This window comes from Natrix helvetica (genome assembly GCF_964273705.1).
Source record: "Natrix helvetica genome assembly, chromosome: 1".
In the NCBI taxonomy this organism is placed as follows: Eukaryota; Metazoa; Chordata; class Lepidosauria; order Squamata; family Natricidae; genus Natrix; species Natrix helvetica.
In genome coordinates, this window is record NC_138548.1 from 245602411 (window position 1) to 245617704 (window position 15294).

The 15294-nt window shown below is 42.2% G+C and overlaps 1 protein-coding gene across 1 annotated transcript in view; it reads right to left on the bottom strand.

Annotated features, from left to right (window-relative positions):
• Nucleotides 1-1084: 1084 nt before the first annotated feature.
• XYLT2 (xylosyltransferase 2) overlaps nucleotides 1085-15294 on the bottom strand; it is a 52183-nt gene continuing 37973 nt past the window's right edge. Inside the window, exons 8-11 of the mRNA XM_081945221.1 lie at nucleotides 13505-13767; nucleotides 12286-12481; nucleotides 9602-9935; nucleotides 1085-3721 (exon numbers count right to left, since the gene is read on the bottom strand). Of these exons, the coding sequence (XP_081801347.1) occupies nucleotides 3399-3721; nucleotides 9602-9935; nucleotides 12286-12481; nucleotides 13505-13767 (1116 nt within the window). The 3' untranslated portion in view covers nucleotides 1085-3398. The remainder of the gene's footprint in view (nucleotides 3722-9601; nucleotides 9936-12285; nucleotides 12482-13504; nucleotides 13768-15294) is intronic.

Sequence of the window (15294 nt, forward strand, 5' to 3'; positions counted from 1 at the left end):
CCCAAGGTGCTTTTTCAAGAGGCAACTGGGCTTTCTGGTTTTTTTTTTTTTTTTTTTGAAGACGTTTTGCTTCTCATCCAAGAAGTTTCTTCAGCTGTAATTCAATTCTTCTTGGATGAGAAGCGAAACGTCTTCAAAGAAAAACCAGAAAGGCCAGTTGCTTCTTGGGAAAAAAAAGCATCTTTGAGACAACCATGTCCTGGATGACTGAGAATCTCCATAGTTATTTAGGAATATATAATAAGCAGATAATGTGGAAGAATTATAAACTTTCAAAACATCTGATCTAGCCTAATGAATTTCACCACAGTATGTTATTTAGGACTTAGTGGGTTGTCTAAATCTTACAAAGTAATCCACATTTGTAAATAAAATGCAAATTGAGAGTGAATTGCTTAATTGGCATGATTTACTAAACAAGTTAATATTTCAATCTTCCTCAGCCTAGCATCTTTCAAATATGGACATTACTTCTCAAAGTTCACAGCTATTTTGGTGATTCTTCAAAATCCAGAGATGTGGTCCATTCATCTGGAGGTAGCAAAATTGCAGAGGATTGGATTACCTGTTTAAAGATGATTAAATTAGGACTACTGGATCCGGACTGCAAAAATATGGACAATCATTCTTTGGCAGCACAGATTACAAGAAAATTATAGTATTCTGAGTGTCATTCAGTGAATATCCAAGTTTTTAAAACTGTATCATGTATTTGGGGACCTTAATTAAATAAAGTTAGTAAAGAACTATATGGACAACTCAGAGAAAGAGAAGGAAAGAGTGACACATCCCGTCCTCCTTCTAGAGGCACAGAGTTTGTCTGGTGTTCAGAGTTTAAGCTGGTAGCAGCCAATGGGTGCTAGATCAATTCTTCCTTCCAGCAAAGGTGATAGAAATTTTTGGAAGCCACTTTTTAGCCTCTGGAATACAGTCTCCTTTTTCCTGGTCTCCCAGTGTTAGCCTTCTAATAATACCCTTATTAAAGCAGGTTGTTTTGCTACTGATCCCCACCCTTCCCGCAGAACACAATCTGATATTTCTTGAGTGAGTCAAGGAAATCAACTTCAAGAATTCACACGCTTCACACTGTAGAGATATAGATATATTTGTGTTGCATATATAAGACAACTTTACATAATGCTCTGACACCACATTTTTCAGCACTCATTCTTTGGAAAGGATTGCAGCTGATGCTCTGCCTAGTTATTTAGCACAGTACACGGAAGAGACTTCGTGAGTCCCTCTTCCAGGTTGAGGTACTACTCTTTCCCCAGCCCCATGGTCTATGACGTGGGGCAGAACTGATATCAACCAATTGTGTTGTTGTTCTGCCATACCTCATCAACAAGCATTTCCATTTGCTTTGTTTCTTCTTACATCAGTGCAAACCTTAAAACGGAAGGGTATTTTTAAAACCAGACAACCCCGGTCATCTACCCTTTTTGATCCAGGAAGTTAACCACCTGCAGGTTTTGAAAAGCTTGGACCAAAACCTGAGACCAGAGTCCTTTAAAAACCTTTCTGAAGTTGCTTCAGAACTTCAGCTGGAGATGGAGAGTGGGGGGATAGACCCATTCTAAAATCCCTTTTCACAGGCACCATTAACTCCACTCTACATGAAATCATTTAAGCACCCATGTTGCTCTCCCAATGGCAGACTACAGCTTCCATCATTCTTAACCCCCGGCCATGTTAGCAGTGTCTTATAAAAGCTGGAACTCAACAATTTGGGAAGATATCGGCTCTCCACCCCCCGATCAGAATATTCTGATATGGCACACATTAAAAATATTCCAAAGAATAATTTCTTTTCTTAATACTTCCCCCCACTTCCCTCCAATAACCATTAGGAAAAGACAAGCTCAGACACTGCTGGCCCCAGTTCAACTGGGGATGGTTCACTCGGTTTTCTGGGATGCGTCTGAGAGAGCAGATCAGACTAAGAAATATGTTTAGACATTGGACAACATTCAGTACAGAACAGAATCATTCTTTGAGGATGGGAAATCTGTTTTTGGCTGAAGGAGCTACAGCTCTTAAAGGGACAGCTTTTCTAGGGTGAGGACATGTAAACGTGTGTAGGATGCAGTACTGACTGAACCTGACAAGTTGAAGCATTAACGGAAAATTAAGGAAAGATGAAACAACACAGAAGTAATCGTGGAAACGTTGAGAGGAAACAGGTTAGGTAGGTAAAAGGAGATAGCAGATGCCCAATAATCCATTGAAAAGAGGTAAATGGAAAGATGTATAATGCTTTGCTTGAGGTGGCTTGAGGCCCTTTAGAAAGAACACTCAGGGCCATTAGCCTAGCTCAGGGGTCCTCAAACCTGGCAACTTTAAGTCTTGTGGACTTCAACTCCCAGAATTCTCCAGCCAGCTCTTCTGGGACTTGAAGTCCACAAGCCTTAAAGTTGCCAAGTTCAAAGACCTCTGGCCTAGCTGAACCAATACACCTAGGCAGAATTCATACTGGAAGAGGAAGGACAGCTGAGGCGGTAAGGCTCACAACAGGCATTAGTGGGTACATTGGATTTGGCACCACTGGCAGTTCCATTAAAAGAAGAGCTTGGCACATTGGCCAGAAAGGCCGAGCTCCTGTTTTGCTTGTAAGGCTAGAAAGGGGAGCTCATTTCCATTTGGTTGCCCCCCTCCCTAAGAAAAAAACAAAAACTTTCAAATCTTAGCAGCAAGATCCAACCACCCAGCACGCCTAGGAGGGCACTCAATTTTGTCTTATACCCTATAAAACATCAAGACAACAGGTGGGAGAAGAGAATGGAAACACTGATGCAGAAGAGGGGGAGAGGTAAGATGACTGTGGTCTATATTGCACTTTTGTCTTATATATACACATGCACTTTTATAAAAAAAAAGGGAAAAAAAATAAGAACCAAAAGGATGGAGGAAGAAGATAGAAAACAGGTCTGTCAAGCAGCTGTATTCCTCGACTCCATCCTGTCATTTCCCAGAATGCTTTGCCAGCAACCATTTGGGAACAGAGAGTCCTGATTTTGCAGAGCGTACTCCATGATTGACGAGGTCCCCGCTGGCCTAGGTGCAGATTGAAACGGGGAGCTAAGAGTCAAATCTGTCAGTCAAGCAACGTTTCCATTGCTCCGGTTTATAAATATGTTGCTCCCCTTCCTGGCCTTCGCTTCTTTCCAGCAAATCCTGAGAATGGTGGTGGGGAATTCCGCTCTGCCGCATTTTGCACTAAGCCTGCCACGACAAAAGGTTTCTGTCCTCGTGTTTGTCCCATGTGACAAGGGCGCATTTTCACAGGCTGAAGTCATCAAGAGTTTTCCCTGCAAAGAGGAGGAGCTCATATCCCACCCCCATGCCCTCCATGGGGCGATGCTTCCTTGATCCCAAGAATGTGCTGCCGGCTGCCCCTGCTACCTCAGCCGTCCATCAGGCTTGATGGTCCCCAGTTCTGATTTGGGGTCCGGGGACAGTGAACTCCAAGAGGTTTTGTTACAAAGCTCCAAGGGCGAGCAGCTAGAAGGGCTCACCATACAGAGTCCAGCTACCGACCAGAAACTGCTGATGCTGCTGTCTGTCCAGTTCTCTAGAGCATGGCCAAAGAGCTGTGCGTGCTGCTGGGAAGCTCGCCCCATTTCGTCTAAATGGGGAAGGTTCAAGATCCCAGCCAAGCCCTGGAAATTCTGCTCCATGTACTCATTCCGCGGAGGGCCAGCATGAAGCCACTTGCCATCATCTGAGTCAGAACACAGAAAGAGAGGAGATAAGCAAGACAAAGGGCTCCTATAAATCTGCCCATATTTTAGGCACATATGTGTTTATTTACATGTATTTTTTATTTATATGCCATCCCTAAATAGCATACACCAATCATACAGGTAGTCCTTGACGTACGACCACAGGTGACTGTCCTAAAATTTCTGTTCCTAAGCAAGGCTGTTGTTAAGGGAAATTTGCCCCCATTTACCTTTCTTGCTACAGTTATTAAATGAATCGCTGCAATAGTTAAGTTAGTGAAACAATTGGTAAGTGAATTTGGCTTCCCCATTGACTCTGCTTGCTAGAAGGTTGCAGAAGCTGATCACGTGATGATGGGACACTGCAACCGTCATAAATATGAACCAGTTGACAAGCATCCAAATTTTTTCCTGTGACCATGGGGATGCCGCAATGGTTCTTAAGTGTGAAAAATGGTCATTAGTCCATTTTTTTTCTCAGTACCATTGAAACTTCAAATGGTCACTAAATGAATAGTTGCAAGTCAAGGACCATCTGTAGTAGGCTAGAAGCAAGGTAATAACCTGGAGTAACTTCTGACTCTTCCGCCAATGGTTCAACCTCAGAACAGTTTGAAGAATTCCATGATAGAACATTGTATACAATTCTACTAGAACCAATTCAAGTGATTAGTCTTGAATCCCTCCCATGCCATGCCCTTATTACTGGTGGCCCTTGGGCAAAATAACTGCATGCCAGAGGATGGAACTGAAGGTTTGGGGGGGGGAGCCCTCCTCCCCTTTCCTCTTTTAACACCATTATTTTATCACAGTCATTGGAGAAGGGGAGGCATATTATCAACCAGACTGACTAGAAGAAATTCAAACAAGAGATTTAACTCCCTTTTACTAATATTGGCTACAACAGACAAATCTTGCCAGTCGGACTCTGCTTAACTCCTTCCCCCTTTATACTCACGTGAATTAGGGGCATATCTGCTTGAGTCATTTGCACATGCTTTGAACTTAAACCAGGCGCCCCTCCCCCTGTTACTTTGATAATATAATAGACCTGGCCTATAACAGATTTGGCGTTTCTCTCTCACGATCATCTTCTTTACTTTCTACCCATATCTACTTCACCCATCATTCTGAATTTAAACTTGCACTGCTTTTTTGAGACTAAGGATATTTTCCCCACCAATCACAGACGAGATAGCCAATCTCTGCAAGGAGCTGGATACCTGCATTGGGAAACCAGGCATGTAAAATAGCATCCTGCTAACGCAAATGGCTCAGGAGATGCCTCCTCTCTCCAATTGCCGTTACCAAGTGTTTTGTAACAGTTTCAAAACCATATAGATAGATATATAAATTCCAGGAGATTTATAGTAGTAAACTTAAAAATATGGGAATCAACCATTTCAATAAAAAAAAATCTGACAATAAATATGAATGAGAAGAACTTGGTATCCCGTCTATATTGAGTCAACCAAAACCATAAAAGTCCCCCAGCAAAAAAAACAAACCCAATTAAATGATGCAATCTTCATTGCCTGAGAAATATTAGTTGGAAGGGAACAAGTATAGCTCCAGAAGTAGGGTATCCAAATCCTGGGAGCCAATATGGAGGAGTCTGCAGGAACAGGACCATAAGTCTTCTCTCCACACGTGTACATGTGAATCGGGCACATTCTACTTGCAGGAAACAGTTCCTGAAATATTTTGGAATCAAACTATGTAGGGTTTTAAAGATTAATTTTATAATTATAGTTTCTCAGTCTTTTTGAAAGGCAGGAGATTGGCAACACAGAAAATTTGTATTTTGTACTGATCTAGAATTAAATGTTCCTCTAAATCAAGCCCCATATATTTTCAAAGCTATGATGTGTACCCTACACATCAGGAGAAAGATCATTGCTGTTGTGGTTCAAAAGCAAATTTTGTGGAATAGTGTTTGTGCTATTAAACTTCTGAGGTTGCTATACATAGTCAGAGTTGCAAATATCCATGGTTAGGACTTGCATTGTTGCTATTTTGACAAAGGTCATATTTACATAATGTCCTCTTCCTCCTAAAAGAGGGATTTAATGCAAAACTCTGACAACAACACAGGACAAAAGAGTGATGGAAATACGTTTCAAGGAATCATAAAAGACTAAGTCATAAATGTAATATGTGTATAAATCAGCCGCCCTTAAAAACACATCATACATGCATGCATGTGCACACAACGGATACAGCTTCATACTTCATCTACTACCAATAAACTGCTGATGTGCTGAATTAGTACCAATAATGGATACTGGATATGGGGTAATAAATTCTGCATTAATCCAGGGAGAGTCAGGTGCTCTTAGTCAGGAAGCAGATGGAATCAGGAAACTGTTTTCCGCCTGTCTTGGATGTTGAAAAATCAGATAGCTAATCTGGAGATTCTTCTGGATTCAACTTTTTATTTTATTTATTAAATTTACTAGCTGGATACTCGTGCTTCACGATGAAACTATGTGATTGAGCTATGCAGGAGAAATTCAGTTCACAATCTGTTGGCTCAGTGGTGGTCGGTGATTGAAACACATAAGGGAATATTGCTCCCGCCACCTTGAGTCCAGAAGCAGTTCCATAGGTGGAAGGCGTAGACATTTTGGTGAGGTACTGACATTTAGTACTGTAAGGAGCCCCAGATAGCTCCTGAGTGAAGGAGTGGAACGTCTGCCAGTTTGAACTGAGGTAACGGAATGTGAGGCAACTGGCAGTTGGAACAGAGCTCTTTTCAGGTGGGGAGGGGGAGTAGAATGTCTAACTCCTTAGCATCAGAGCGTGTTAATATAAGGCAACTGGCAGTTGGAACAGAGTTCTTTTCAGGTGGGGAGGGGAAATAGAACTCCTTGGCACCAGAGCATGTTAATCTATATATATAAATACCGTATCAGAAATACTAATGATCTGATAATCATTTAGAAAAATCCTTTCTTAGCGAGCATCTAGAAGCCAAGAGGAAGTTTGTAGGCTTTACAGTTCTGGAGATTTTGTGATGATGAGTGAGTGGTATTTAACTTATATATATAAGTCTTAAAAATCTTACACGGGAAAAGACCCGAATACAACAAAACCAGCATACCTACACCCGTGAAAATCTACGAAAACAAATACACACACACACACACACACACACACACACACACACACACAGTCTATCTATCTATCTATCTCTATCATCTATCTATCTATCTATCTATCTATCTATCTATCTATCATATATATATATATATATATATATATATATATATGTGTGTGTGTGTGTGTGTGTGTGTGTACACATCTTTGGTTGTTCGGGTTTTCTCCCGCGTAGAATTGGAAGTATCTTCACGACGTTTCGATGAAGTCTCATTCATCATCTTCAGGCTGGTGCTTCCGGCTTGGTGCTTCCGGCTTGGTGCTTCCAGGAGCAATGTGAGATCTCAGCCGGTTCCTCTTTTTAACTGCCAGTGGGGGTTTGTGCTGATTGGGTGGGATTGGAGGGCTCCAATCCATACATGAAGCAAACTGATGCCCGCCACGGAGATGTGGCACGACCACAAACGCGAAGCCAAACAACAGTAACACAGCTCACCAGCTCAAATCCCTCTGCAACTCAGACTAACACAAGCACAACCAGGCCCCCACCCAAACAGAACACGCCCCCATCCAATCAGAGCACAGCCAAACTCCCATCCAGTCAGAGCACAGCCAAGCCCCCTACCAATCAGAATACACCTCCACCCAATCAGAATGCAGCCAAGCTCCCACCCAATCAGCACAAACCCCCACTGGCAGTTAAAAGAGGAACCGGCTGAGATCTCACATTGCTCCTGGAAGCACCAAGCCGGAAGCACCAAGCCGGAAGCACCAGCCTGAAGATGATGAATGAGACTTCATCGAAACGTCGTGAAGATACTTCCAATTCTACGCGGGAGAAAACCCGAACAACCAAAGATGTACATACAAACACCCGCGAAAACCTCAGAAAACATGGTTTTGTTGTATTCGGGTCTTTTCCCGTGTAAGATTGAGATTGTCTTGTCAACGTTTTGCCAAGATCTCACTTGCCATCTTCAGGCTGCTGTCAGCTAGGCTTAAAATGCGAATGGAGCTGCCGTCTTTCTGTAAATCTTGGTGGGAGGGGATGGGGTGCTTATATATATATATATATATATATATATTTGTGTTACAACCCCTGGTATGCCCAGTATTTATGTTACAACCCCTGGTATGCCCAGTAAGGGTATGGCTAGCTGATGAGAGCTAAATAGCTTGAAATAGATCTATACTAGTCTCCCTTTATTTATTTATCAGCACAAATACAACATACACACACACACACAGAGATATAGATAGATGTAGATATACTGTAGATGATAGATAGATAGATAGATAGATAGATAGATAGATAGATAGATAGATAGATAGATAGATAGAGACAGATATATATATGCCCAAATATGATGCCCAAATATGGGAGGGAGCTCACTACTCCCTCTTTCTGTCCTTCGGCTCATCATATTTGGGCATCATATTTGGGCATACCAGGGGTTGTAACACAAATACATACCTATTTCCCTGGCTTAGCTGATAAAGGAGGAGAGCCTGTGGTGTAGTGCCTAACAAATCTGCCTAATATATAACACAGCCCAGGTTCAAATCCCAGTAAGGGTATGGCTAGCTGATGAGAGCTAAATAGCTTGAAATGGATCCATACTAGTCTCCCTTTATTTATTCATCAGCACAAATACAACACAAATATAAAAAGGCAACATTAAAAATAAAAATATGGGTTTCTGCCTGGATGGTTTTCTGTGATGAGCCGAAGGACAGAAAGAGGGAGTAGTGAGCTCCCTCCCATATTTGGGCATACCAGGGGTTGTAACACAAAGATAGATAGATAGATAGATAGATGATAGATAGATAGATAGATAGATAGATAGATAGATAGATAGATAGATAGATAGATAGATAGAGATTTGCCACTCATCTCACTTCAAAGCAACTCTGGATGGGTTACATGTGGAAATTCAACTGCAGCCAGCAATGCTTCTGCTCAACTTGGGTGCTCATATATGACCACCTCTAATGACATCAGAGAAGGCCAGAGTGATATACACCTTAATTGTATCCAGATTGGATTATTGTAACCCATTCTACTTGGGTTTCCTTCTAAATAAGCTTTATTAACTGCAATTACTCCAGAATCCAGCCATTTGCTTATTAGTCTTGAACTGATCATTGGTGTAGAATTCTAATACACATCAAAGTGTTGGTGATGGCCCATTAGAACGGCAGGCCTAGAACTGGATTATCTTTAGAAATGCCTTGTCCCATAATAGTTTATCCATATAGGGTCCTTTGATGGAGGAGCCCTTCTCCATGTCTCATAATGGAAGTATGATTAGTAGAACAAGAAGGGTTTTCTGACTGACCTCAGTTTAACTATGGAACTGTGTCTCACAGAATTGGTACCTTCTTGGGTTGTTCTATGTTCAAGGGCTTCTTATTTTGGAAGATGCTTGTTCCCCAGGCAGAGTACTTATTCCTTGATACATTTAACTGTTGTGCCTGCCATTTTTGTAACTTCTGTTTGCCCGCCTTTGGTTTTTCCTTTCAACGCATTCAATTATGCATAAGCCTTAACCTTTGTTTTTTTAAAATTGCATTTGTTTGCTGCCCATCTCGCCACAAGGCGACTCTTGTTCCGAGTGAGCCACATGCACAAGTAAAGTGGGATCTCTCTCTAATACACACATACACACACACATAGACAATCACATACACACATAGTGAAGATCCCTTTTGTTAGCTGAAATGTTCTGAGTTTGCAACACCTTATTTGTTTCCAGGCACTCTCACTTTAGACCACATACCTTTCCGGAGAGGCTGCTTGTGATTGAAGGTCTGGGGGGCCACTAGGAACTGGCACTCTCCAAGGGGTTCCCAGAAATGGAAAAGGCGGATAGTCCAGGCACCTGGCCGGAGGGGCCGATTGAGAGGTGGCTTGTACTGTGTGTACTCTGCGTCTGCATCTACTGTGATATCATAGGACGTGGCAATGATATAGCTGGGGTCAATCCAAACTACGGTGGCTGTGAGGTTGGGTCCCCGTGCCCATTTCTGCATAGCCACTGGTTCGTCGAAAGGCCCGATCAGGCCACCAAAGTTCCGGAAGATCCTCTCTTTGGGGTCCCAGTCGGTACCTACCTATAAGAGTGGACAGAAAAGAGGCGTTTGCAATGGGGAAGAGCACTCCCCCACAGCATGGGAAACATGCTCTTCAATAGGCAAGAAGGCCTTACAACATTTATAACGCTTCATTGAGTAGGCACTTGAGAAAAATACAGGTAGTCCTCGACTTACAACCACAACTGAGGTAACATTTCTGTTGCTAAGCGACACACTTGTTAAGTGAGTTTTGCCCGATTTTACGACTTTTCTTGCCACAGTTGCTAAGTGAATCACTGCCATTAATCAAACAATTGTTAAATTTGTCTTCCTCATTGATTTTACTTGTTAGAAGTTTCCAAAAAGTGATTACATGATCCCGGGACACTGCAACCGTCATAACTATGAGTCAGTTACCAAGTGCCTGAATTTTGATCATATGACCGTGGAAAGGCTGCAACAGTTGTTTAAGTATGAAAAACATTCGTAAGGCACTTTTTTTTTAGTGCTGTTGTAACTGTGAATGGCAACTAAACAAACTGTTCTAAGTTGAGGACTGCTTGTATTCCTACACAAAGGTGGACTACATTGCCATATGCATTTTTATTCCACATTCTGTTAGAAACAAAATCCTTTCTTCTGTAAGGAAGAAAAAGATTTAGAATCTTTAGGAGACTTTCTTCATTCAGCAATCCACAAGAGGGCTCACATTTCTCTGGAAATACCCCACATGGGAAGCACTAACAAGGAAATTCAATCTGGGTTGACACCATCTTTTTTAAGATAATCCATCTGGATGGAAAGATTCACACATCATAAAGATAAAAGTGTCCCCTTTTCTACTTGTGTTTGACTTTAGGGGACAGTGTTCAACTCTCTATCTTAGCCGAGGGAGCCAACATTGTCTGAAGACACTTCTGTGGTCGTGTGGCCAGCATGACTATACGCTGAATCAATGGAATAGTGTTACCTACCTACTGAAGTATTTATCTACTCACATGCTTTGGAACTGCAAGTTGGGCAGTGTTCTGACCCAGGCTTCCTTAAAAAGCAAGAAGCAGAGTCTTGGTCCCAGCAAAACCCCTTTTATTTACACGACTGTGCATTCCTTTCATTCACAGTCAGCAAGGCTTAGCAAACAGTCTTTCAGAGGAATGTTTATCAACACGAACTTTATCTAGTTTGGAGAGCTGCCAAATAACTAGTTTCCAAATGCAGGGCAACGCAAAACTTGGCACAGAGTCTCTTTTAATCACAAACAGAACTTTCCACTCTTGAAACGACCAAAGGAACAAATTGTTTCCTGCAAAAGCCCACTCCCCGTTCACTCTTTTGTTTCCTATGGGAGGGGCCAATCACCTCCAAGGTGTGGCTTTACTCCTAAGTCGATCCTGCTTTCTTAGTTGTTCTTGTCTTCTGGCAGCTCTGTGCATGCACACACTGGGAACAGGCTCCAGCTGTTCCTCTGCCTCACTGCTGTCTAGCTCCCTCTCTGCCTCTGATGCAGAGCCCTCGTCTGAGCTTTCCTCAGCCCTCACGACTGGCCCATGTTCCTCCCTAACCTCCTCACTGTCCGACTCTGCTGCCAGTTCTGCTGGCCACCGGCAGGCCACAACAGGCAGGAGCTGGGGCAAGAAACAGGAACTCACCTAATCGTGCAGCACTTGGGTCTTAAACCCAGGCTGTCAGCTTTCCAGCAGACAAGCTCAGTGTCTTTAACTGCTACGCTGTGCCCCCTCACCCATTATACCACCCTATTAATTATACTACACACCTCACAGGCACATAGAACAGAATCACGAAAAAAAGTGAAGTTTTGCAGTTGCAGAGAAGGCTATTTCAGTTGTATTCAATTGCTATTCCTACACTCTTGCCTTTGGGCTTTTCTTCACAGATCCCATTCTCAACCACATAATTCTTTTCTTGTGCAAGTATTCCTGAATGACCTTATTTTGAATGGAGGAGGTCATCTTTTCTTTTGCCTCATACTTTTCATAAGCTTCATACAGCTCAGGGAGTAAAAACTAATCTCTGTCTCCACTCGCTGGTATACTGGATGTCACAGTCAGGAATAGACAGAATTGTTGGAAGAAGCTGCGAAATACTGAAGAAAGCACTCCTCATATAACAGAAATGCAGCTCAAGTGAAATTGTTATACATTGTTAAGACAGTGCTGGCTCAGCAATAGCAACTCCATGCACAGTCGCCGACTACCATGATTTCCTTCAAGGAGTTGAATTAATTATTGCATCTTCTGGATGTCAGCTGCATATAGATAATATGTGTGTGTGTGTGGAGAAAGGAGGATACATTGATTGAAGCAGAGAGAGCATTTTGATTAATTAAAGCCAGGAGAGAACCACAGAGTAGCTAAAAGAGGAATCCCACCTCAAGATTCTGCAAACGGTTGGCCGATTTGCCACTAGCCGCTAATTTGAGACTCCCACGGGGCATCATCCATATTTCTAGAGACTCCACCTGTTGAGTTGCAGAATTCTGAACTTCTTGAGTCACCAAGTAGCCCTGGAAATGGTCATCATAAAAATACAAGTGGACGCTGGATGGGAAGCCCTGTGGCTCAAACCTAGAAAAACAGGATAACAATTTCAATAATATTAATCATAGTAGTAGTAATAGCAATAGTAATAACAGCCCTGACTAGCACTTCCAAATGGTCAGAACATTTCATATGCATAATTAGGAACAGCTTTGAAAAGTTCGTTCTTGTTATCCTTCATACAGCAGATGGGAAAACTGAGACAGGCAGAGAAATTGCTTCCTTTGGCCCACCTAAACAGTAGAGATCCAACTCACCAACTTCCAGATTTGAAACTCACAACAATATCTTATATGTTCTGAGTCCCAATGGAGTTCAATGGGTTTTTTCTCCACTGAGGTTTTAGTCCTTTAGCCAGTCTAAAAGATCAGTTCTCAAAACCAACATGGGTAGTTCTTAACATCAAAGACACGTTCAGGCACATCTGCATCTATGAGCCATCTATAGACTATTTCAAGATCAAGGAGCCCTATCAGAATAACACTGTTTTATTAATTTGATCTTGTCTTTTTCTATTAGCTGAAGGTGGCATCCATCATGGTTACTTCCTCTTCCAAGGTTATCCTCACAACAATTCACCTCCTAAGTAAGATGCATAGTGAATAACTCAACCAAAGTCAGTGAGTTTCCACAGCTAAAGGAATATTTGAATTTTTGAGTTGTCCTGATCTTAGTTCAAAATTGTAACTACTATTTACTTTAAGCATCCAATGCCACTGAAAAAAAGTGAAGTTATTTTAGTGAAGTCAGTAAGTCCACCATCCCATCTTAGATATCCCAAATGGCAGCAATCTCTACACGAAGAAACCAGAAGCAGAACTTGGATTGCCAGTTTGTAAAACCTTACATCCCATGAGGTTTGGTCTTTCTCCAAGGGTAAAGCACCCCGTCCCTGTAGCAAGAAGGGTGATCTGAAGGATCAGGTAGTGAATTCTCAAGCAGGATAGGACATGCCTTTTCCCCTCAGGCCAAATGACCAATGGCCCAGAAATCCAGACCAAGCTCTCCCACCTCAAAGCAACCCCAGGCTCTGTCAGACGCTCGCGGTACCTGCATGGCCTGTCTTTTTTCTGGGCTGGCGCAGAGGTCAGTTTCTGTAGCCCCAGCCTGGAGAAGGATGTGTACACAGTCAGGGTGACGTCGCTGAACGCACTCAGCCCATCCACATGGTCATAGACACTCTCCCAATAGGCCTTGAGGGCTGGCGTGCTAGGTGGGTAGTTACCATAGAGATGAGTGTCCAAGATTTCCAGCACTTCCTGGTTGATGGTGGACTCAAACTTCCTGGCAAAAAATGTAGGTCTGGAGAGTTGCTGAAAAGAAAAAGACATTTGGAATGATTCAATGCTAAATCTGTAGCACTAAACTTACCAGAAAGCAGTATGTGCTTGGAATCTAAAACTTTCCAATATAATAATTGTTCTACAATATCTCTTGCAAAATCCTGGAAATTAATTATAGCTCCCGAACCCACATACTTGCATATGAAAATGAATTAGCACCCATTTGAAAATTAACTTTTTTTTTGCCAACAGATCTTTGATAATAATAAACATGGTTATTAGTTATGAACCATTGGTATATAAAACTTCAGGATAAGACAAAAGTATACATGGATGAAATACGCATCATGATAATTATTTTGGACTTTGTCTTTAGTCTTAACTTAGAAATGTAGAAAATTGTCATTTTTGAGTCTGCCCTTTGACTTTGTTTTCTTTTTAATTAATTAATTAATTAATTAATTAATCTTTAATTATTATTATTAATAATTTTTGTCAGATGATGGACATGTGTGTATCTCATGCATGTTTAAACTCACTTATTGATGATTGGCCCACTTGGTTCCAAGCTTCCACTGCTCTTTCTGCGAAGTAATACGTTCTAAAATTACTTTTGAACTTCCCTCCTGTCAGTTTGAGGTGATGCCCTCGTGTTTTCGATTTTTGTTTAATATTAAAAATGCCGCCTAATACTTATTGCATTTTATTTGCTTTTCCAAGAGGAGAGTGGGAGAACGACCACTAGCAGAGGACTTAAGGAATGAAAATAATCCCTTGACTTCACCCCAGTGCAAAAGAGTTCACTGCCTAACGCTAGCTATGTAAAAATGAAATAAAAGGCTAAGAGGCAACATCTTATTCCATGTTACAGTTGGGGCAGGCCTGAGGAGCTACTGCTGTTCATCAAAGAGGAGGTGGGTAACTCAACCTTGACTGAAGTTCAAAATAAAGTAGAGTTGAAGCTGGCTGGTATTTTGATGATGGGAGAGTATTAAGGTATTCCAAGGTGTGAGCTAGATTGGAAAGTCAGAAAAATACACCTGAAGAAAGCAACGGCAAATGATTTCTATACTGCTGCCATGAAAACTGTGTAGATCAGTGGTGGGTTCCAGACCCCGTAGCAACCAATACGCTGCACACGGGGCCGGGCATCCTAGTCAGGCACGCATGCTGCACACGGCACCACCCTGCAACACCCAGCTGCTCGGCGGAGGTCACGCAGGCACAGCATGCTGTGCGCGCGTGTGCAATTGGCCAGTCGCATTATAAACAGCTACGGAAAGCTGGCGGGCGGGCAGGCCAAACGAGCCACCGTACCGGTACGGTGGCCACTCCTCCCGGCTACTACTGGTACGGTCGTACCGGGCCATACCGCCCAGAACCCACCACTGGTATGGATGAATTGATAAAAGTCTGCAGGAGTTGAGTTTGACTTAAGAGCATATTCTTGTTATTGTTACGCTGTTTTGCCTGCACTGAGCTACTATGGTTTGTGCAAAAGAAACAAAGGAGGACAAATAACTTCCTGAGAGCAGAAACAAAGTCACATTACACCAA